Below are 23,602 nucleotides of genomic sequence, written 5' to 3' on the forward strand. Positions count from 1 at the left end.
TCCTATCCAGGATGAAGTATGATTTTGATTTAATTAATCAATTTTACTTGATGCTATTTTCACTATTTATTTATTTTTTTTTTAATTATGGAATTTATAATGTATTACGTAGTGAGGTAGGAAAATTGATTTTCATTCCTTGCACTTATTTCACTACAACATTTTAGTTTTTTACACTTATAGAATTTTAACAACATTTTTATAATAATATTTTTAAAATAGCTATTAAAATTAAAATTTTAGCAAGCCATAAAAAAAAAAAAAATTAAATAAAGAAAAAAAAAATGAAGCAGGAGTGGTGATTAAAGGAAAACAAATCTTTATGGCTTAAATATTCAGTGAGATAAAAACATGCTTGATATTATATATTATATTTAAGTACTAACATAATCAGTTGTATAAAAATTGAAAGATATTACAAATTGTTTGGTGAAATAAAAGTTATAATTTATTATTTTTAATGTATATATAACTTGAAATGTTTAATGAGCAATAAAATAAGTTTATTTTTTTGAAAATTTAACGTCATTTTAATTAATAAAATGTTATTTTTCCATTTAATAAATTATTTGTTTAAAGTCGTAATTTGTTTATAAATTATTTTCACTATAGAGTAGAGTCAAATAAAATAAAGAAGGGCGAGATTCAGCAGTGGGGTGAGATATTGGAATCGGATGAGATATAGTGGTTTGATGAAATATATTGACGGGTAACTAATATAAGTGAATTATTATTCTAATTTTTTTTGAAATCAATGTATTTAAAAAAAAATTCTGAACAAAATGGACAAGTGAATCTGTCTCTTTATGTTTAATTATAAATTATACTACTATGTATATAAACTCCTAATAAGTTAGTAATCAGGTTGGTTATATAGACTTTTAAAAAAATGAAATAAAGCTACATTCTCATTATAATTACATCTGTGTCATTTGCATCAAAATGTTATTGCTATTTAATCAATTTAAAATTTTTATTATTTTGAATCATTAAGTTTAAAATAAAAAAATATAATCAGCCAAAATAATTATAAGAAGTGAAAATATAAAAATTGTGGAAGTACATTAAAATTATCAATTTCCATACATAAGTAACCACCGACATTTTAGACTGCCATACTTTGAATTTATTTTCGATGAAAAATGTTTTTATTAATATAATTATTCTATTTTATGTTCTATTGTGTTTTATAGTTGCTGATAAAATCAACAACAAAGTTGTCTACACCATTTTTAACGATTTGTTATGTTATTTTGATCAATTATAGTTTAAAGTGTTTTTGACGTGTACAAAATTCTTAAAATTACAAATAAACCATTATATTTTTTAAAATATAGATTTACACTTATCTGAATTAGCTTCTAAGTAAATATGGTACTTGTCATAGTTTTCTATTAGGGAGTAATACTACTATACGAAGACTATAAATACTATTGTAATTATTTTATTATTAATAATTATAAAATTTATTTATTTATATAATCTATCAATTAATTCAAAAAGTTTTTTAGTTATATTATCATATAGTGATTTCAATTTACCAGAGTGTTGAATTTGAAATTAATAGCACTTTTTAAAATAGAAAAGTAGATGAAAAATATTTATTTTAGTTAACTTTTAGAATTTATTAAAACATATACCTACTAGAAAATATCATACGGTATGCAAAAGTACATATATTAGCACTACAACTTCCCGAGCCCTATTGATAATTAATATAATCTCATCATGAACTTATCTTATTTACTTCATTATAATCAAATACAATGAACTGCGACCCGTAATTCAATGTAACAGTTGTATTTATATTTTATCAACAGCTGCGTCTAATAGGTAAGTGTGTAAAATAATATAACTATTAAAGTTACGCTTTTTTGGAAATTTAAATATATTATTTTTTAATTTAGTAAAAAACGACGAATTTATTAAATTATTCTTTATAAAAAAAATTTGTTGTAAGTCACCGTGAATTTTCGCCATGTCTGTTATAATATTTTAATAGTTAGCATATAAATTAACAATTTATAACAACTAATGCCATGAATAATGCTATTATGAATAAACTTTGGTATGATTTTGAAGAAAAACCATAAGTTTCAGTCGTTGCAAATGATGAAAGCCGAAACATTAAGAACGTTAAAAATTATTGTTACGAAGACGTATATTTGCTGAACGAAAATCGTAATAATTGCGATTCAACTAGTACAGTAAACAATTGGATTGATAGTTGAGAAAAATAATTCGAAATATATAAATATCATGATCGGACAATGTGTATTATGTTCGGGGAGGAAAAAAAAATTAAGTTTACGATGTGTATTTGATGTGGAAAAACGGTAATAATCAAAAACGTGTTGCAAAATTCTTAAAAAATAATTCATAAAACGGAATTGTAAAATTAGGTTATTTTCGTCGGAAATCGTTGAGGACAGCGACTGTATGCCGAAGTGTTCTTGCACGGTACTCGGCGTTTGGATACAAAATACTAGGACACAATGGTCGAATGTTAAGGTTCTACGGTCGAACACGTGTTTGTAAATAAATAATAATAATAATAATCATAAAATCGGTTTGCCACAGGAAAACGTTCCGCGTACGGATCGCACGGTCGACCGTGTACCATTATGTGAACAAATATTTTCGGAGAGTGGTGTGGGAGACCGATATAATAGACGGTGAACCGTGCTAAGCAGCTTCAGAGTCGTGTGACGAGCCTCGCACTCGGGATTGCCCCGCTGTTCTGTAGTTAGACGTACGTTGGCTTACGAAAATTAGCACGTAATTGTGATTTTTTTTTCTTTTTGATCTCTGCGTTTAACATTATTTCTACGCGAAAGCCGCGGCTAGACGAAATCGTCATCAGCAGTCCCTAGATGTTGTTATCGTAACAATCGATTGATATTTTTCTGTCGCGAAAATTCCACGTAACCTAACCAAGAGAATTTCGCGAAAACGTCGGTTCGTGCACACTGCGATAATCATGACGACTTGCAAATCCTGTGTTATGTTGGGCCTGGTGATTTTAGCATGCACGTTGGAACGCACCGTCGGAGTCCAAACGGACGCACAAGCAATGGTCAGTATTTTTCAAATGATTAACAAATACCCACAACAGTCATGTCTAGTCTACGACTAGTCTAGTCCCCTCATCCTTCGGAGGTTATCTCGTCAATGTTTGTATTTTTTCTCCCTTATGCGAATCAATCGTATCAAGCCCATCATGTTTCTCGTGATCTTATCATTATCCAGAGTTATAGAATATATTTATATTTTTTAAATTATTTCAACACGATGTGCAAATCTACTTACGTGTTGAGTGATTGTTTTCGTGAAATCGATAACCCGTATAAACTAAGAAAATGTACCAATTACTTTTCCGGTAAGTTCGTACACCACATCTACATTTGAACTACATCATTCGATGTTCAAATTTATCGAAACCGATTTAATATTTTACAGATGTACATTTTGAATATATTGTCTGTGTAATAGTATTTTAAAAAGGGAAATAATATGAAGTGCTTTTTAAAAAATATTACGAAAAATGAAATAAAATATCACAAAACGTTTTATTATTTGTACAATCATTTACAGCTGCATATGTTGAACAAATTTTTACTTCGAATGGAAATGTTTACGTTTTCATTTTATTGTCAGGATTTTTTAAAAACTGCATTTCCAGTATCGTTTACAAAGTTTACCGAGAATTCGAGTCATTTATTCCAAGCAGAAAAATTTCACTTTTTTTTTTTTTAATACTTTGAATAGTTGATTATATATTTTGGTTTTATTATACATAATACACAATTATTTTTCCGGTTATAATATAATACAAAACGTTTAGGTAGATCATAAATATTTTTTTTATTAGGAAAAATTTATTTTAATTTTGTTTATCTTCCTGATAAAATAATATGTTTAACTGTAGATCATAGTAAACCATTCAGATAAAAATATTATTAAAATGTTATTTGTATAATATCTTAAATTGTATGTGATAATTTATTTTATAGATGTATTTATCTCAATTCGGTTATTTGAGTCCTTCTATGAAAAATCCGAATTCAGGTCATATTATGTCCGAGGAAACAATGGCAAGAGCGTTAATGGAGTTTCAGTCATTCGCTGGTCTAAACTTGACAGGTAAGTGCGTCATTTTACCTGACTCATCGGGTTATCATCAAAGAAATCGGATCAATGTCAGTGAACCTGAAAAGTGAATTTGCATTTCAAAATTATCGTGATGCGTAAAATTGCTACGAAATATTTCCGATTTTTTTATTTATTTTTTTATTCGTGTAAGCATTATTTATTAAATGAGAACAATAATTGATCTTATAGTATATCGACGAGCTCATTCAGTGATTCATATCGCGACCCAAGGGCGTAAGCATGGAGATTAATGACCTTCCTTAACACTTCACTGTCATGGTTTTAACTGAACCCACACTGTAGCCTGTTTTTTTAATAGATAAACAAATAAACAAAAAGTTGTAATACAATTTTTTCTGGTAGACCTTGGAACAAAAAAACCCGTTAAATTAAACGTGTTTAGCTGGTTTTTACGCGAAATTTACCTACATTTTATTGTGTGCAAGAAATAAGTAATTTCCATATAATTCAATGTTTAGATAATCTTAAGCCATTTTTGAGTCTCAAGTCAAATTTCCTCATGAGTCATAAATTATTGAACTGTATATTTTTAACAGTTTATTTATCATAAAACGATTATAGTTATGTAATAATATTATATTATTTGCTCAATGATTGATAATGATTTGGTTTGAAAATAAATTTGATTCTAGTTACTTATACGTGTGGGTTTAAATATGACATAAGTCTTATAGTATTATTATATCCTCTGTGATATACATTTATCATTATTTTGGCAATTTTTCTTTATATTTCATTGAAGTCTTACTATTAGTACAAGTTTACAGTAAAATGTTCGGAGTACCTACTTAAGATTCAAACAATTTTATACTAATATCCGCATCAAAGATGATTTAAGTTAGAGCTTTCGAAGTAAATTAAATTGATAAGAAAATCATAAATATATTAAATAATATAATACTATGAGCTGGGATGAACTCGACGTATTAATAATAAACCTACATTATATTTAATATAAGTATATGAAATATTTATATTCACTGTCATTTTATTAACACCGTTTAGAAGCTAATGAAAATTGATGAATTGTATACAAACATGTCTTCTATAAATGTTGGATTAAAATGGATTTAAAAAAAAAAAAAAGGATATAAATTATGAACGCATTACAAACGAAATAAGTTGTGACCGTTTTAAATATGATAAAAATGATTTAATAAACAATTAAATAACTTCGGTGAATATGTGCCGAGTAAAATGATATCAACATTTAATCCATTGGTTTGATGAATATAGAATACCTGTTACCTGTTTATGACGATGCAATCTTGATATCAAGTCTGCTGTAAATTATGTTCATATTAATGTTCGCTTATAATACTCAACAATTTTTTCATTATAACCCATCAATGACTTTTAATTGTCTACGCCCTCAACCGAAACCACACATTCACGCTACACATTGTTGTGAGTTCTAAAATACTCACGGTATTAGTCATCGAGACGACTGTAAACAGTAATATCCATCTTCATAGAAAACATTTGATTTATGTACTAATTAATTTGTATTATTATCCCTGTCAAATAACACGATATAAAAAATGTGCTATGTCACAGTTTCTGAAAAACTACGGTATTTAAAGCGCCGTATGTTAATAGTAAAATTATGAATACACATAAAATGTTTATAATTTTTCATTAACTAATAATATTAGATGTTCCCTCGTTAGCCATGTTGTTACACTAAACTATTTTTCTTTTGTGAATCGTGGCATTCGAGCGATGTTAATTCACCTGAACTTAGCCATAGACATTACAAATGTTTTAGTTGTGATTAAATTAATAACTCCAACATATTTTCTAGAATTAAAACTATAAGTTATTGCATCCAAATCATTACATTTTGACAAGAACTGTTCAGTTAAAAATACTTTTTGGCTCAGTTAAATTTAAATGGATAATGTCATAACAGGTACTTACATTTAATACTTATTCAGGTTTTTATTAAATTATAATTACATTTCACTTGCTGATTTTAATTTTACATCAACATATCGGTAAAATTTATTAACTATTGTAACTATACTTTATTGTTCTATCTTACCTACTCTAGTGTCATCTTAATTGATTTAAATCCAATAAAATTATAATTTAAATTTATTTTTCCATGTATTAACGAATTTCCTTATTTATATATCATAATGTCTTAATGCTAATTATTTTCTTAAAATTAATGAAACAATATAAGACTTATATTATATAGACGAATAATGGATAAACGCATTAAAAATGACCTAAAGTTTTACTATTTCACTCAATAATCTTTGAAGTTCATATTAAAATAATAATTAAATTAATTGATCAACATTTTTGCTTATAATTTTGCTATAGTTTTCAAAATAAAATATTGGAGTGGAATTTTTTTTTTCGGCTTCGTTTTGTGTTTAACTTAAAGAGTATCTTATTAAAAAAGTATGAGTACATTTTTATTTTTAGTAATACAATTTATATTCTTTATTTTTAAAATGGTTGATCTTATGAATTCAAAATGATAAAATTCAATGATAATTATAATTATTTACTTAATTTATGCATAATATAATTTATTAACAGTTATATAACTGAATATTTTTTAAAATTATTTTATGATAAAAATGTATATTAATATACTAGAATTAATGGACTATTATAACGAAACAACATAAAGGACTAAGTAATACAATTATTTTTCACCAAGCATATACACACAACCATAAGCTTATCCTTGTATCAAAAATAGTATTTTACCTTTAATTATGTAAGTTCTTAGTTAAAAAATTGTTTTATAATAGCATTAAGAAAATAAGATTATCTATGGTAAATTATGTTTAAATTTTATAAAATGATTTCCTTAAATATGTTGATTTTTATAATTTATATATAATTTATCACATATTCATGAATAATTAACAAATTATATTTTTTATAGATTTTAAAAATTTTATTCTTTAAATTTTCAAAAATGCCTCTTATTCACCGATTCAAATACTTGCTAAGTTAAAAATTTCTTCTCATTTATTATTTGCCACTGTTGATTAGAATTAGTTACTTTTTTTTAGTATCCTAGTCTATACTTCTTTTCATTCATATAAATTCATAACTAAAAAAATTTAAGTACGTTCATTAACACTTTTCGCGGGCATTAGAATATTTCATATACATTTATTATAATATTAAGGGTTTTAAATTTTTAATATTTTCTCTTTACCAAAAAATACTTTTATATTGTGTTCTATAGACGGTTATATAAACGGAGGGTTTAAATTATTAAAAAAATCTTATTTACATAGCTGTTTCTCATTTTTGTAACTTAAGAGACAAAGATTCCTTTAGAAATACAAAATCAGATTATTCAGGTCACAATGAAAAAATCTATTTGTTGTTTTTACTTGTAAAATTATAATGTTCATCGATAATTTTTCCGTTTTTTTTTTTTGATTTATTTTCCTGTACTGGACGCAATGCATTAAAATCGTATCTGTAAACTGAAAAAATATATAAATTAAGTGTAGTGTAATAACAATTGGATTATTGGTACATTGGTTGAAGATTTAAATGTATGACTACTTCACTGTTGTATTTTTATATAACGTGTTTCAACCATGAAATAGCGGAGGGGGGGAGTGATATATTCTTAACGGGTTTAGTTTTTTTTTTCCAAACTCGGGTGGCAAATATTCGTTATTCGCATGTTTCAATAATAAAAGTTAGCAGTTCATCAATTTTTTTTTTTATCATTTAAATTTCAGGGAATAAGATATTTCATATACAAGACGATAATATTACACGATAAGTCACGTCGGAAAATCAAGCTTTGTGTTGAATTAAAAAAAAAAAAAAAAGTAGTACCATTCAAAGAAATCGTATTGAATGCGCATGCATATGAATAATAATATATTACATGTTAGACGATGTAGAAACGATTGACTCGTGTGTAACCAAATGTACCGATTTACATTCATGCAAAGAACATTTAAAAAGAACGCTTATGCTCTGGTATTTAATGTGTGAATATACGACAACGAATCAAAAAATTATATCGTTGTTTTTAATACGAACAGTGTTCCTTAATCGAATAGGTGAAATTTGCATACAATAAAAGTAATACGCGTGCGTATGTGATCATAGATCTCATGTATATTATTTCCTTTTGCGGGTTTTTGCGAAAATATACAATTATATCCTCTGAATAACTATAATATGACACATATTGATTTAATTCTTAACGATTCTTAATCAATCACGTTTATGATTTTGAAGGTCATTTGGATGACGACACGCTGCACTTCATGAGCATGCCTAGATGCGGGGTCCGAGATAAAGTTGGATTTGCCACAGACTCGAGATCTAGGAGATACGCTTTACAAGGTAAACATAACATTTTATGTAAATATATATAACATAATACGTTGTTCAGATATAGTTCAGAACATGGAATAATAGACTATCTGAAATTTAACAATAATGCGATGAAATTTATCATTAAGTTGAACATAATTTTGAACTGTAAAAATAATCAACTAACTTTTAGTTATTTTATGAAAATTCAATTTTTTTTTTGAAAAATATATTATTTTATGAAGATTTTAAAACATAATTAAAATTATAGTTTTCCCATAGAATGTAAAATTATGCATTGAAAACTCTATAGAGTTAGACTATAGTCATTAGAGAGGAAAGATAAAGAAAATTACTTTTTTGTAATCATTGTTGTACCTTGTACTAAATAAAATAAATTATAGTCGTAATAGCATAATTTTACCCTAGAAAAAAATTTTAATTTTTTATTAAATTGAATAATTATTTAAAATATTAATTTAGAGCACAAAATAGTAGTGTAAAAGTTAGAGAGAAGAAAATGTTATACTTTAATGTATTTAGTAACGTTTAAATGTTTTACAGTAAGAAATTCATTTTAACAGTATAACTTGTTAAATTCAAAAAAAAGATTTATATTTTATTTGCTAATTGATCAAGTACTAAGAAATTAATTTAAAAAAAATAAGGAATTATATACTTGTATAAGTAAAGACAAATTACTAACAAAGTTATGGAGTATCACTGTTAAATAATTTTTTTTATTATTATTCAGGTTGTTTGTTTATCATGCATACGTATTTGTTAAATTAAAAACGGGAATTTTATATTTTAGTGGTACAGATTCAAATAATATTATTAAGTATATGAGATTAACAAACAACTTTGGTACATCTACTAATAAAAATATATGATTTTTTTTTTTAGTTTTATATCATAATTCGAACTTTTTAATTAAAATCCGTATATGCATTTTAAGTAAATTCCTATAAACGAATATAGATACTTAACAATTTGTTAAAAAATTAATGTATTTAATTCAATATTAAATAGAATACTATGCTTGAAAACTAAACGAAATTAATTATAAACGAGCACAAATAGCTTTTGTATTCAATACTGCATTAGGTTGTTTTTGTGCTAATAATGTTGTTTTGCAACAGGCATTCTGCATGAGTTCCATCACAATATGCGTGTTCTGTATCCATTATTTTGACGTGAAATACACGAATGGAAATATATTTTCGATGACATCATAATATATAGAAATTTCCGTATATTTTTACAATAGAAAATAAATAAATTGTACTTAGTCATAGGCTGTAGTACTATAAATGCGAAGTAATTGTTGTTGGTGGTAAAAAGAACCCCCTTCCATACAAGCATGCATGCACACTCACACACACACACACATACACGTACGCACGCTTAAGGATTTTAACCTAACGGCCCATTTTACTTGTTCTTTTAAAAATGTGTATGCGTTAAATCTCTTCATGGTATTTTGTCAAGTTCAATGCGACCAATTTTCCACTTGTCTAGTCGGTCCTGGACAAAAGATCTACAGATTTATATACGCACGCACACACACACACACACACACACACACACACACACACATAGATATATACATACATGCGTTTCTATATACATATATACAATATATGGAGACAGCGCAATAACGCTTTTATATACCTGTGTATATATATATAAATGCATAGTTATGTGTGAGCCATATATCAATGCGGTGTGTACCGATGTTATTCAATGTTTTTTGGATAGAATTAAATCGTTTATACCATCTTATTATATCCTATATATAATATCTTATATATAATATATTATATGAATATATTTATAAATATTGAAGAAGAAAATTTAACTTAATTTAATTTAATCAGTTGTCAAATTTTTATGAGTGACTTTTTAAGCATATTTTCAATTATTATAATATAAAACAGTGTACATCAGTGGCGCAAAATGGGGGTCGCATAGAGTCGCATAAAGGGTTGCAGGACTAAATTTTTCCGACGTTTAAATTCGTGTTGTTCTACTGCAGCATTAGCATAATAATACTTTATAATAAAATAATAGAATAAAATAAGAATACATAAATGGGCTAATACTCATTAACGAATATATTAGTAAATAGTTCATATTAAGAAATATGTAAATAAATGAATGCGTAGCCTGAAGTATTATTATATGTATAATATACGACCAGTTTTGAAGTAAAATCCATCATCAGATGTATACAAAATTCATAAAATCGTGACTTAATATGAAATAATAAAGGGAAGATCACAATGAGAAAAATTTGTCGTTTTACATAGAAATAATTTGAAAGGAGAGATTATTCAAAATGAGTTCTGATTGCACCTAGATATGTTAAGAAATATAAATATTTTTGTTATTATTTATGATTATCAAAATGTATTGATATATGATATTATTTTTAAAATAGGTTTGTACATTTAAATTATTATTAAAATGATTTTTCTTTATCTGATTGCATATATGTTTCTACTCTAAAACTGAATTAATGTAAATGTTCTTTTGGGTATTTAATATTTCTAAATGTACATTGATATCAACATTTATACGAGTATTATGGTTATTTTCTGAAACATGTTTTGCGATTTTTGAAATAGGGACGGCAGTATTTTTTAATTTTATTTCAAATATGTGTTTTTAATATCTTATTTTAAAATTTATATTTATCTTAACTGCATAAAAATGTATTACAATATAATTTTAATACAATTTAGTTTTTCACAAATATACAAATGCCATGTGTAAAAAAAAAAAAATGTAATACATACATTTTATTTAAATTTAGAATATAATAAAACTGAGTTTAAGTATTAGATGGATGTAGAGGAAAAGTTCCCCGCTAGTCTATCAACCTTAAAAAACTGCTTGTAATCCTAAATATTTAGGCCACTGGTATTCGTACCAAACGAATCCGTTAAGTTATCCTACTAAAATTATCTTATACTAGCATTTCATTAGGAATAATGTTTTTATAACATATATCTTGTATATGCATAATAGTTTTCATATACATGGATCATGATTCTATGACAATATGTCCATCTGAAAAAAGTTATACGACTCGGAAGTTCGAACATCCGGTTTAATCAAACATCATTATTGACGAATATACTCTGGCCAGAAACCGAAACAATAAAACAAATATGTTTCAAGCACGCACTATTATACATTTTTGTAGGCGGTGATATAGGTAATTTGTATATTGGACACAATTGTGATCAAATCATTTTGGATAGTATTTTTTCATTTTTTATTTATATTTTTATAACTTATTGAAATGCATTACTAAGGTATTTTCATGTTTTATTTTCGATAAAATAATTTGTATTATATTGCTTAATTAATTTTTTTAAATTTTATTAATTAAATTTTATAAACTTTTATTAATCTAATTAATAAGCGATTTTATAATATTATAAAAAATACATATACGGTATGAATTAATAATTTTATTATTCTATTACTGTTATAAATATAGATAAAGAGTTATTTACAACAACAAGATATAAATTAATGTTCTCTTTCTTCAAACCTTTGTAGAAAGTCATTTATGACTTTTGAATCTTTTTTTTCTACTGTTGAAGTCGATACCTGGACCCTCCCCTCCCTCCTAAAAATACGCCACTGATTACTTATAAACTTGAATCCAATTTGAAAAGAATATTATGCTTAATAATTGATTTCTAGTTTTATTAATAAAAGATAATTTTTACTAATTAATTCAATACTAGTACTAATAATATAATTGTGTAAACAATTAAATTATATGATATATCATATGGAAAATGATTTTTTCAACAATGTGTATGAGACGCAAAAAATTCTAATATTAATATTCAGACCCTTTTAATACGCTTTACAAGTTATAAATTATAATATCACGAATACATTTTACAATATAATAATACTATATATAAGTAGTAAATATTTGAATTAAAATATATTTTTAATCAAAACTATTTGATTTGTTATTTTGGTATTGGGTTTCTAAAAATCAAGTTCGAATATGTACTAAAATTACAAATAATGAATAAGGGAACAAGCTGTAATGTAGGTACCTAACAAAAATATAGAATTGTATTTTTTACGAAATATCAATTGCAATGGTTAATAGGTAACGAAAAAGTTTTTGCCAAATAAATAAATATTGAACTTATACAATGTTCATTAATCTATTTTTAATTAATTAATTTAAGATTTATTCGTGATACTATAACTTTAAAGTTTTAAAATATCTTCAGATTTAGATTTAAAAATATTTTTATTTTCAATTCACTCATGACCATGTAGTTCACTCTTGGTGTTATGTTGTTTATTATTCTTTTATTTTTGTTTAAACATTATATCATGTTCATCAAGCAGTAATAAATGTGGTTTTTTTAATTTATTTTATTAAAAATATGAACTACTTATTATCAAGTGAATCATTGGTGTAAGAAATAAAATTGACGTCTAAATATAATTATTTAACTTTGTGTGATTAACTTGATAATTTTTTAATTATAAACATTTTTCGTATATATATATATAATATATAATATATACATTATTTATGACGGCCTTCCTTAGATAACTGCACAAAAAAAAAATAAAAAAATAACCAAAACAATCGTTATGTATTTCGTCATGAATTGATATTATTTCCTACCGTTGTATGTGTATGAAATACATGGTTATCGTGTAACGCCGTGACCAATTGTATTTTGATTTTTATATATAAGGCTAAAAAATGATTTAAATAATAATAAACATTTTTACGCTTGTATGGGTATACATTGAAATGAAACGAATTTCCATGAAAAATCTGACATATTTGCAGTACCTATGTTCATATTTTTCTCACTACGAATTGATAATAATAATGATCGTAATAATAGTAATAATAATACATAATAGCAATAATATTAATAATAATGATAATACTTGTAATAGTATAAATCACGATAATAATGGAAATAATAATAATAACAGTAGAAATAATGATAACTGTGATAATAATAATAAAATACCGTGTTGTTTAAAAACGTTATTTATGTTCATACAAAATAAAGAATGTAGAACTGAGAAATACTAGTAGGATCAAGGAAATGAGACAATATATTTGTCATGCGAGAATTGTCAGTTACATAAGCTATGCGCATAATAATTATGTATGTTCCGACCTAGCCGATTAATCTTCTATAATTATTCGGTGTTGTATATCATAAACACACACTCACACACACACACACACACACACACACACACACACACACACACACACCAATACATACATATATTATATCTGCAGCGTGTGTTGTGTATATGAATAGGTTTAATATATTCATGTACATAAAAATGTATGTGTATGTTTATAGGTAGCAGATGGAGGGTGAAAGACTTGACATATAAAATATCTAAATATCCTAAACTGTTGGATAAGTCGGAAACGGACAGTGAAGTCCGTAAAGCATTCGATGTATGGGCTGAAGTCACACCGTTGACGTTCACCCACAAAAAATCTGGACAAGTAAGATTGAAATAATTTAATTAATTTGAAAACATGAATTATTTTGGGAATTATTCATTTTTGTATAAAATATTAACATCTTAATTTCTAAATGTAAATATAATTAATTCAATGACAGTATAATTTCAATAGTTGAAAAATAATTTGAGTTATCAAGGTTTAATAAATTGAACGTGAAAGAAATGCTAAGAGAATTTCTTCAGACTTCGAGTTTTGAGTGATTAAGATTTTATTGTATTCGGCCTCTTTGATATTTTCTATTATAAAATATTATAGTTTTAACAGTACAAAACTGACTGTCTGGATGAGTTTTTAAAATAGATGTCTTTGAATATGATGATGACATCAACAAATTGGAAAATATTTTTGAGCTGCCGAACTTTATCATCGACTATAGCAATGAATCTTAAATTGAGTTTAGGCTATTAAAAGAGGCTTAAAAATTATATAATTTTTATATAATTATTATAATAGCATTATATATTTTTAATATTTTTTTTGTACATTTCTAGTTAAAATCATTCGTGGTAATTTAATGATTTTATTGATGTAGTTCAGATGTGATATGATGCATAATTATTTGAAAACAATAATTTGTATATTATTTATATACTGTTCAATATTTAAAAAAAACTAATAGACAAACAAATCCCATATACGATAATTTTTAATAAATTTTCCTTAGGTGCATATTGAAATCAGATTCGAAAAAGGTGAACATGGTGATGGTGATCCATTTGATGGACCGGGTGGTACATTGGCACATGCTTTTTTCCCCGTTTACGGTGGTGATGCTCATTTTGATGATTCAGAAAAATGGTCCATTGGTTCGTTTAAAGGTAAAATTGAAATTCGATTTTATAAAAACCTATAAAAGTGTACGGTTATATTTATTTTACATCGTGTACAGCAATAGATGATTTTAATTTATAATTACCAAATACACAACATAATAATACTCTAAAACTTTACACTCATATAAAGTTGCAGTTAAGTTTAAAATTTAAATGATTAAATAGAAAAAATCTCTGCCAGAAGCAGTGCTGTTGAAATCAATTTAAAAAAAGTCTACTCGTCTATGTAATTTTGAATCGATATAAGGAATGACGTTTTTATAATTCTTAAAAATATATTCTGGAAAAACAAAATAGCAAAGGCATATTTAGACTTACTTCTAGGGGGGGGGGGGGGATTACAATTTTTTCTTTAATTCAGGTTCAAAATTTACAAGTAAAATATCTAACAATATTTAAATCAGGTAAATCCTTAATATTTGTAGCTTTTATTATTTTTTTTTATCTAATGCCAGATCCACTCAGAATCGACTTTTGTGTAGTTCTTTTTTAACACCTGTTTTTGTTTTGAACGTTAGGCTTGTGTTTTATTTGATTTTTTTACTAAGTATGAATGCTAAGTATCGTTATAAAATGATCCACATTAAAAAAATTTGAAATGTATATCTCACGTATGATTGATTCCTTAAATACGGATTCGGGGGGGGGGGGTGATCGCCCCCTTCACCATCCATGAAATACGCCCCTGCAAAATAGTTTCCTATTCGACGAAGAAATATTCTATTGATTACTTTTTACTGAGACTAAAAATCATTGAAAAACCATCTGAAAAAAAATTCGTCCAATGCCAAATTTCATGTTTTAATTAAATCGTATTGGAAATCAAAAGCGACGAGCTTATTCCTATTCGCTATCAAACATCGTTATTACGATGAAATAGTGTCATTGGAAATTGCTTAATCAGGGAGGAAATAATGTGTCTTATGGGCATCCACACCAGTACACTTTCGACCGTCGTACCATCCGAGAAACGATTGTCAAAAACGATTGTTTTTGATCTCACCTCGATCTTTGCGTGCGCGTCAGAACGTCGAAAAATATTTGAACTCCGTCTGACCGCCAAACACCACGGGGGGGGGGGGGGGGGAGACACGGGTTTCGACCGGTCCTACTCCAACGTTTTTTTTTCCTGTTGCAAAAGGTACAAACTTGTTTCAAGTAGCGGCTCACGAGTTCGGGCATTCGCTGGGTCTGTCGCACTCGGACGTGCGGTCCGCGTTGATGGCACCATTCTACAGGGGTTACAATCCAGCGTTTTCGTTGGACAGCGATGACATAGAAGCCATCCAGGTTGGTACACAAGGAAACGAGATGAAAAACCAGAAAAAAAAAACACATACCCAGTTGTGGTTATACGCGGTGTTTTGCAGGCGTTGTACGGTTCGAACAACTCGGCTGAGGGGGCGGACAGCGGTAGTGACGAAGACAGCACCGGGCAGGGATCGGGGAAGAAGACGACGACGCAGGAGCCACCGGGCACGGAGGGCAGCGACGCGGAGCTGTGCACCGACACCAAAGTGAACGCGCTGTTCAACTCGGCCGACGGCGAGACGTTCGTGTTCAAAGGTAAGCGGTTAACCCCCCCCCCCTGGGACGACGGGTCTTGTTGTATAAACCTCAACCTTTTGAGGTCCGCACGGCCCCTTTCGAACTATTTTAAGAGTTCACGCCCCACCCCCTCACTTCTATGAGATTGATGACGTATGCATAATATGTAAACTATACTTCAATGTTGGTTATTGGATCGATAAGAATACAACTTCAATGAAGTTTTTTTAACATTAAATGAATTTATTTGCATAAAAAAAAAAAAATCGACCACGGCCGGCAACCAACACAGCGGCAAGGCAATGTTTTCGTTTTTTGGGTTTTTTTTCAACATTTTCACGTCCCTCCTGAAATTTTGTCACGTCACCCTATGGGGGGGGGGGGAGCGCGTCCTACAGGTTGAGAACCACTGGTGTAAACGGTGGATTTTGTAGGTGACTACTACTGGAAGCTGACGGATAACGGGCTGGCGCAAGGGTTCCCTAAACCGATCGCGGGCACGTGGTCCGGGCTGCCCGGCAACATAGACGCAGCGTTTACGTACAAGACCGGCAACACATACTTCTTCAAGGGCAAGAAATATTGGCGGTACAATGGCACGGCCATGGACGACGGGTATCCAAAAGACATTGCCGAGGGCTTTGCCGGCATACCCGATAACGTGGACGCCGCGCTCGTCTGGAGTGGCAACGGGAAGATATACTTCTTCAAAGGTTAGTCGTGCGCGGGCAACATGCCCGTAACGTACTAATCATACCGTGCATGTATAACTATTTGTGTTTCATAACTTACTAAACTAAACAGTGACGACAGAAGTTTTTTTTTTTTTTTTGAAAAAAAATAAATACATGACATTTCATCCGATGATGGTAAGTGGTTTTACTTTGATTACTTAATACGTTTACGGACACCACAAGGGTAAACGGAGAGCGCGCGCACACACACACACTACGAACCGTATTGTAATTACGTAGCATAAACAATTGATTTACATACTTACACTTATTTTACATCGACGCGTACTCGAGTACACACTATGTGAAACCGAAATTAAGACCAGGCGCGTTTAGCGATTAGTGCACGAGATATCTGGAACTCGTGGGATTATTGTCAATACGAACTGTCGGAATTCCGGTAAGCGATTTTGCGATTTAGAACTTTTGAGAGGGTCACTTTTTGAGTTTCTCAACTGTTTTCCGAATAATTAAGAAAAACAGACGAAAAAAAAGGCACACTGATTTTCGATAAAACTTGTTTTACGTCGCAACTAAAAACATGTCTGTCAACAGTTGCAATTTTTACTGAAAAATTAAACTATTCACTTAAACCTTTGTTCACTATAAATGGTATAATATAATTTTCAAACTTTTTTTGGGCCATTTATAGATATTTTATATTTTCATATTTTCTTGACTTTTTTTTTCGTAAAATGTTAAAACAATTTTAGTTCTGAATGATATTTAAAATTACCTAAGTAATTTCCGGCAGTCACACTACAAGTAAATGTCTATCAACATGACTTACTTTTGAAACATTCTTTAGACACTTTTTTTATTTACATTATAACTGAATTATAATTAGTTTGATGAATTGAAAATAATTTTAGTCTTATAAAATGCCAAAAAGTTTAAATTGTTATTACAAACAGAACAAAGCACTTTTTTTTATAACATTCACATGATTATTTAAATTTTATTAAACAGATATTGACTTTTTTTTTTTTATTAATTTGTGAGTTCAATATTTTTTTTTATTTAGCACTTGATTATCTACTGATATATAAATAAAAGTCATTACCTATATTACTCTTGCTACCTCTATAGAATCAATACGAGTTCCTGTAGTAAATATATTGCTTTAATTTTTGAAAGAGAATTCTATTACTTATCTATTTCATTTAACGACTTTACTCATAATTTATTATGTTTAGTATTTGTTTGCACATTTGTAAGAATTATATTTTTTTCTCACGCACACCCTGAGTCCAAATACAAATTTTTAACGATTTCATCATCATAAATATAGTAGTAGACTACTCATAACTACTTAATTCTTTGAGTTTATAGTGTCATTTAGTTATCATAATAGTTGATTTATGACTTTTAATCACTAATTTTTATTAGTTCAATAACAACAACAAAAACAATATACTTGTTGAACTGAACACGTCAAATAAGGATATTGGTGTCTACCGTTGGATCGTTGTTTTCGCGGTGTTGAAACGTGTTCATGTTTTTTAGGAACGAAATTCTGGAAATTCGACCCGACGCAAAAGCCACCCGTCAAGAGCACATATCCTAAGCCGATCAGCAACTGGGATGGTATACCGGACAACTTAGATGCGGCGCTTCATTACACGAATGGATACACGTATTTCTTCAAAGACGATAACTATTACCGGTTTAACGACAGAACATTTGCCGTAATTATATTATACATAAATATTGTTTACCATCAACACCGCTCGTCCGCCAATATCAGTTTGATTCGACGACGAGCATTTGTGACGGCACCGATTACATCGTTTCCGTTGTTTGGCATGTGCAGGTGGATGTCGCGGACCCTCCGTTCCCCAGGAACGCGGGCTATTGGTGGTTCGGTTGCAGAGCCGCGAACAAAGGGCATCAGGACATGACGGCTGCGTCCAGCGTGCTGAAATCCACGTGGATGAACGTGAAACAGGACCACAAGGGCAACCAAAACACGGACGTCGGGGATCAAATTATGGACGCAGGTTAGATTTGAATTTTCCGTTTCGTTTTTTACGCGGTGCAAACGTTATAATGATCGATCGCTGTCCGTGGTCTCTTTGTACGTACCCGGTTTCGGGGTTGACGACCGGATAAAAATTTACGTGCGCATCGTGTGCACTCTCGGTCCGCAACACAAAAACACGTTCGTTTCGTACAAGGATAACGGACAGTTCATAAACGGGATTATCGCTCACTTATCACACTTTGAGTGCGGTTTGCACGGTGTTAAACGGTGCAAAGGTTGTAATTAAATTTGTAGAAAATAAATAAAAATAAACAAACAAATAATGCACTTGTAACTACTACGTCCCTGGTGGCTAACCGCGTTGAATACGAATCACGTGGGCGTATAGTGATGTATTTTCCACGCATAACACGTAATACGAATTCCTGAATTTAAAAAATTATTTTGAAAAATTGAAATTATTTTTCACCTTGTATATAATATAATCTTTTAAACGTATTGATTACTGGGTAATGATGGGTCATTTTTTTTTCCTTCAACACGTTATTGTAATCATTTAAAGTGTTTGTTCTTATTTTTTTGTACGGTTGTTTTGCTTGTATTTTTGGTTTTATTTTTTAATATTATTATTTTACGCTAGTATAGGTGCATGATATTGGTGTGTTTTTTTGAGTGTTGTACTTTACATAAATATTAAACCATAACATACCAATGCCGAGGTAACGGCGAACGGAACGCAACTAAATCTACAGAAAATCACGTGTTTAAGGGGTACATTATTACGAACCGATTGGAAATAATTTTTCGATTAAACAATAATAATTATTATTGCTGTCAAGTTTTGCATGCGTACCATATTGAATTGGTTTATATCGGTTTTGTACATAAATCTTTAGCATGACACCCAATTCGATTGACTGACATTTTTGTTTGCACGAATGTTATCACCAGAATATTGGTAACTGCACACGCTTTGTTTCTTTTTAAATCCGTAAATGCTGTAGACTTATCATGTATTGTATATTATTATATTGGATATAGCTGAGTAAACGTGTTGTACGATGCAGAACAACTCGCTCGTGTATATGGATATTGGTTTGCTGCTTAGAGAAAGAGGCTAAAAAAAAAAAAAATCAAATAACAAATTTTAAACCACAGATATTGGATTATGTTAACAGAAAACGTTAGTAGCCTCACAGGTACTCTGAAAATTTGATAACAGTGTGGAGCACACGGATTTGTTATTTCATCTGTTGAATGTTTTGGACACGGTATGTACACGACAAGTGCCAAATACAATTGGACCTACCGAGTTATCGACCGACTACAAACGTACTGAACTTGTTTCCAAATATACATCAGTGTTTATATGAGATATATACATTATATACAAAAATTGTTATTAGTATTTGAAAGGATAATATTGCCTTTGGTATTTATTCCGAACTTTGAACGTATGAGTTCAGTGTCGGATAAACTTCCTTAAGAGACTGAATTTTACACGTCGTTATTATGTATTATGTAATTAAGCTAATGTCATTATGTTTAGTTTTCATAGTAAATAATATGTTATTATGTATTTGTTTTGTTTGAAATTAATATAATATTCATTTTTTGTAGACATGATATTTTATACTACAATTATGTACTTTTTAATAATATTACCTCACACGTGTGAATCGATTTGTTACATGTATAGTATATTTAGAACATAATTCAATTATTACAAAAGTTTTAGTGAAACTTGAAATATTGTAGTAATATAAATAGAATTTGTAACCGATTGATAAGTGTATATTTTTTTGTAATATCATATTTTTTTTCTTCGTTCGATTTAATTGTGTGACAATCGAATGTATGATTGAATGGATACTTTACAACGTTGATAAAATACATTTGATCGTTTATAAAATGTGTAAATTGATTCTGTTTTAAACGTTTTTACGCTATTATTACATTCTATACTGTTCCGTGCTCGTTATATTTATAAATAAAATACAATATAAGACTATTAACAGTCCTTGTTGTGTGACTGTTGGTTTATACAATTGGATTGGATCTTATGGTTCTCAAAGAAAAAGGCCTGCGTTTTTTTTTTTTATATATATAATACGAACAATTTTTTATTGGAGAATATAATTTGTAATGTTGGTGGTAAAAAAAAAAAATAATTCTTGAATTCAAGATGGAAATGACTTGTGACAATTTAAAATCAATCGTGGTATGGGTAAATATTCAAATAACTGACAAAGACGAAGAGTAGACAATTATAAACATAAAAAGGAGTCAGAAAATTGATTACATTGCTTGAAATCACTCAGAAAAAAAAATAATATACAATTTATGTATTAATATTATATTTTTGTGTGAACTAAAAATAATTTTTAAATAATTTAATTAAATAAATGATGAAAAATTACAACTCATAATAATTAGTATTTATTATTGAATAATAATATATTTAATGTAAATTAATTATGTAACTTTAAAATAATAAAATAATGAATTCAATGAATTAACTTTTCTTTTGTGAATGTAAACTCAGTACAAAATTTTAAATAAACAGTAATGGTAATATTAATTAATGATAATGATTATTTTTTTAAATACAATTAGTAGATACTCGTATTATGTTCCTTACCGTAATTTCCTAAAATAACTTGTTTTTCCTTGCGAGGAAGGTAGAATCGTTAATGATGTTTCAATGTAGTAAATTTGATATTTTCACCGTAGTATTAGTTACATATTTTATTGCCATGAAATCAACGTATAAAATAGGTGTATCATGTAAGGTATACTTACATCATAATGATAAAAAATAAAAGTTGTATTTTCCATCGAAAAATGCATTACAATAAGTTCTTATTACAATAAGTGGATTATTCCAATTAAATTTTCATACTTCTATTTTTATCGAAAAAGTATAATAGATGGGTAGATGGGTATTCCGCAAATAGCATCACTACCATCGTTTTTCTGTATATTTCTTCAAAGGTATACAGGTATATTAAAGAAAAAGGGCCTTGAACATGTTTTTTTCCATTAATTTTATGAATGTGAACAACAATACTTATTAAATCATTCATTTCATAAATTAGTCTTATGAAATCTATCGAATTAAATGCATCATAAAGAACAATCCGATTCTATATAGTAAACAAGAAGACAAATATTCGTAATAATCGATGCATTAAATAAAATTGTGCAAATACTATATACTGCTTGAGTTTAAGTTGTATAATATTTATTATTTTTCATGAAAATTCTCAACATGTTAGAACTCATAAAAATATTTTATATTATATTGTATTTAAAAAATTAAGATATAGTTTATTTAAAAATTTTGTAAAACGTACATACTATAGTCCGAAACTGAAATAATCCAATAGGAAGGAATGTTTTAAGTTTATAGAATCACTGTATTTTATCGTTGTTTTTTAAACAATTCTATTTAATAAGACTAGAAAAAAATGTCGAGTGCCTTATGAAGCGATAAATTCGATAGCGGTTTATCGAAAAGTGTTCCAGTGAAAAAATTCAAATCATTATCAATGATCTATTTAATTATTTTTATCCTGTATAATATTGGGATCGTTCACTGTATTATGCGTAATATTCGCAAATTAATGGTGATAAATTAGTATTTAATTTTATTATTATTATTATTATTTTTTTTAAAGATGACTCTAGTAAATTGAAAGATAGATCACCGGTGTTCCTCAGAAGTAGTTCACCAAAACAGGCGGTCCAAGTGATGTGTCTTATACTTACCACATTGTGTTGGCTTATCATCTAATATCATCGCAGAGCCAAATGAGCGTTCCATGGTTCCAGTTGTTTCAGATACTCAATCACAACAATTTTTCTGTGATAAAAAGTATACTATTTATGTGAATACATGTTTTATAATTTTGTAAATCTCCACATATATTTAATTATTTATTTACTATTTATTTAATTAATTTAATAAAAAGAAACTTATTACATTTTATGTTTATTTTAATGTTATCTTCATCTTTAGATTTAAGTATTACAACGCTAGACACAAGGCCGTAATCAAAGGGATTAAAGGTTTTGACCTCTCAAAATGTTTTCTTAAAATAAAATTGAATGATTTTAAATGTCTATCACATATGAAATTTTAAAATTTGCTAGTCAAAAATTTAACATTTATATTCTACCCACATGCCGAAATGTTTTGTTGGCCTTTGCTGGATGAAATACTCAATAAGCTTTTTAATGTATTTTTATGTCTTTTGTGACTAATATTTCCAAGATCACTAAACTAGTTTTATATTATTTGTTTTGTCTAATGATAATTTTCGGCATATAAATATATTCTTATAATTCATAAAAGATCTCTAGCAAAGGTATAACTGGTATAATTATCTCTATATCATATTTATTCTTAGATTTATTAACATTTTTTCCAAAGTTTTAATATTACTTC

At 28.2% G+C, this 23,602-nt stretch overlaps 1 protein-coding gene across 3 annotated transcripts; it reads left to right on the forward strand.

The window, feature by feature from the left end:
• The first annotated feature begins 2,700 nt into the window (after positions 1 to 2,700).
• On the forward strand, positions 2,701 to 23,072 carry LOC112686074 (matrix metalloproteinase-16). 3 transcript variants are annotated; one of them, XM_025558195.1, is made up of 11 exons: positions 2,701 to 3,076; positions 4,014 to 4,143; positions 8,413 to 8,520; positions 13,881 to 14,032; positions 14,718 to 14,871; positions 16,028 to 16,176; positions 16,257 to 16,452; positions 16,869 to 17,147; positions 18,675 to 18,856; positions 18,982 to 19,168; positions 22,833 to 23,072. In XM_025558195.1, the coding sequence occupies exons 1-11, from the start codon at positions 2,981 to 2,983 to the stop codon at positions 22,946 to 22,948; spliced, it is 1,749 nt and encodes a 582-aa protein (XP_025413980.1). In that variant the 5' UTR covers positions 2,701 to 2,980; the 3' UTR covers positions 22,949 to 23,072. The 3 variants fall into 3 exon arrangements, with proteins under 3 accessions (XP_025413980.1, XP_025413981.1, XP_025413983.1); XM_025558196.1 differs by lacking the exon at positions 22,833 to 23,072 and adding an exon at positions 20,331 to 21,064 and having other exon boundaries at positions 2,981 to 3,076; XM_025558198.1 differs by lacking the exon at positions 22,833 to 23,072 and adding an exon at positions 20,194 to 20,304 and having other exon boundaries at positions 2,981 to 3,076.
• The last annotated feature ends 530 nt before the right edge of the window (positions 23,073 to 23,602 follow it).

The sequence above is a fragment of the Sipha flava genome, unplaced genomic scaffold (genome assembly GCF_003268045.1).
Source record: "Sipha flava isolate LNK unplaced genomic scaffold, YSA_version1 2_pilon_pilon, whole genome shotgun sequence".
NCBI classification, from domain to species: Eukaryota; Metazoa; Arthropoda; class Insecta; order Hemiptera; family Aphididae; genus Sipha; species Sipha flava.

Coding starts and splice junctions, on each gene's coding strand:
- LOC112686074 (XM_025558195.1), top strand. CDS start 2,981: ATGACGACTTGCAAATCCTGTGTTATGTTGGGCCTGGTGATTTTAGCA. Junction 14,033..14,717: donor CCCACAAAAAATCTGGACAA/GTAAGATTGAAA, acceptor AATTTTCCTTAG/GTGCATATTGAAATCAGATT. Junction 18,857..18,981: donor TTAACGACAGAACATTTGCC/GTAATTATATTA, acceptor TGGCATGTGCAG/GTGGATGTCGCGGACCCTCC.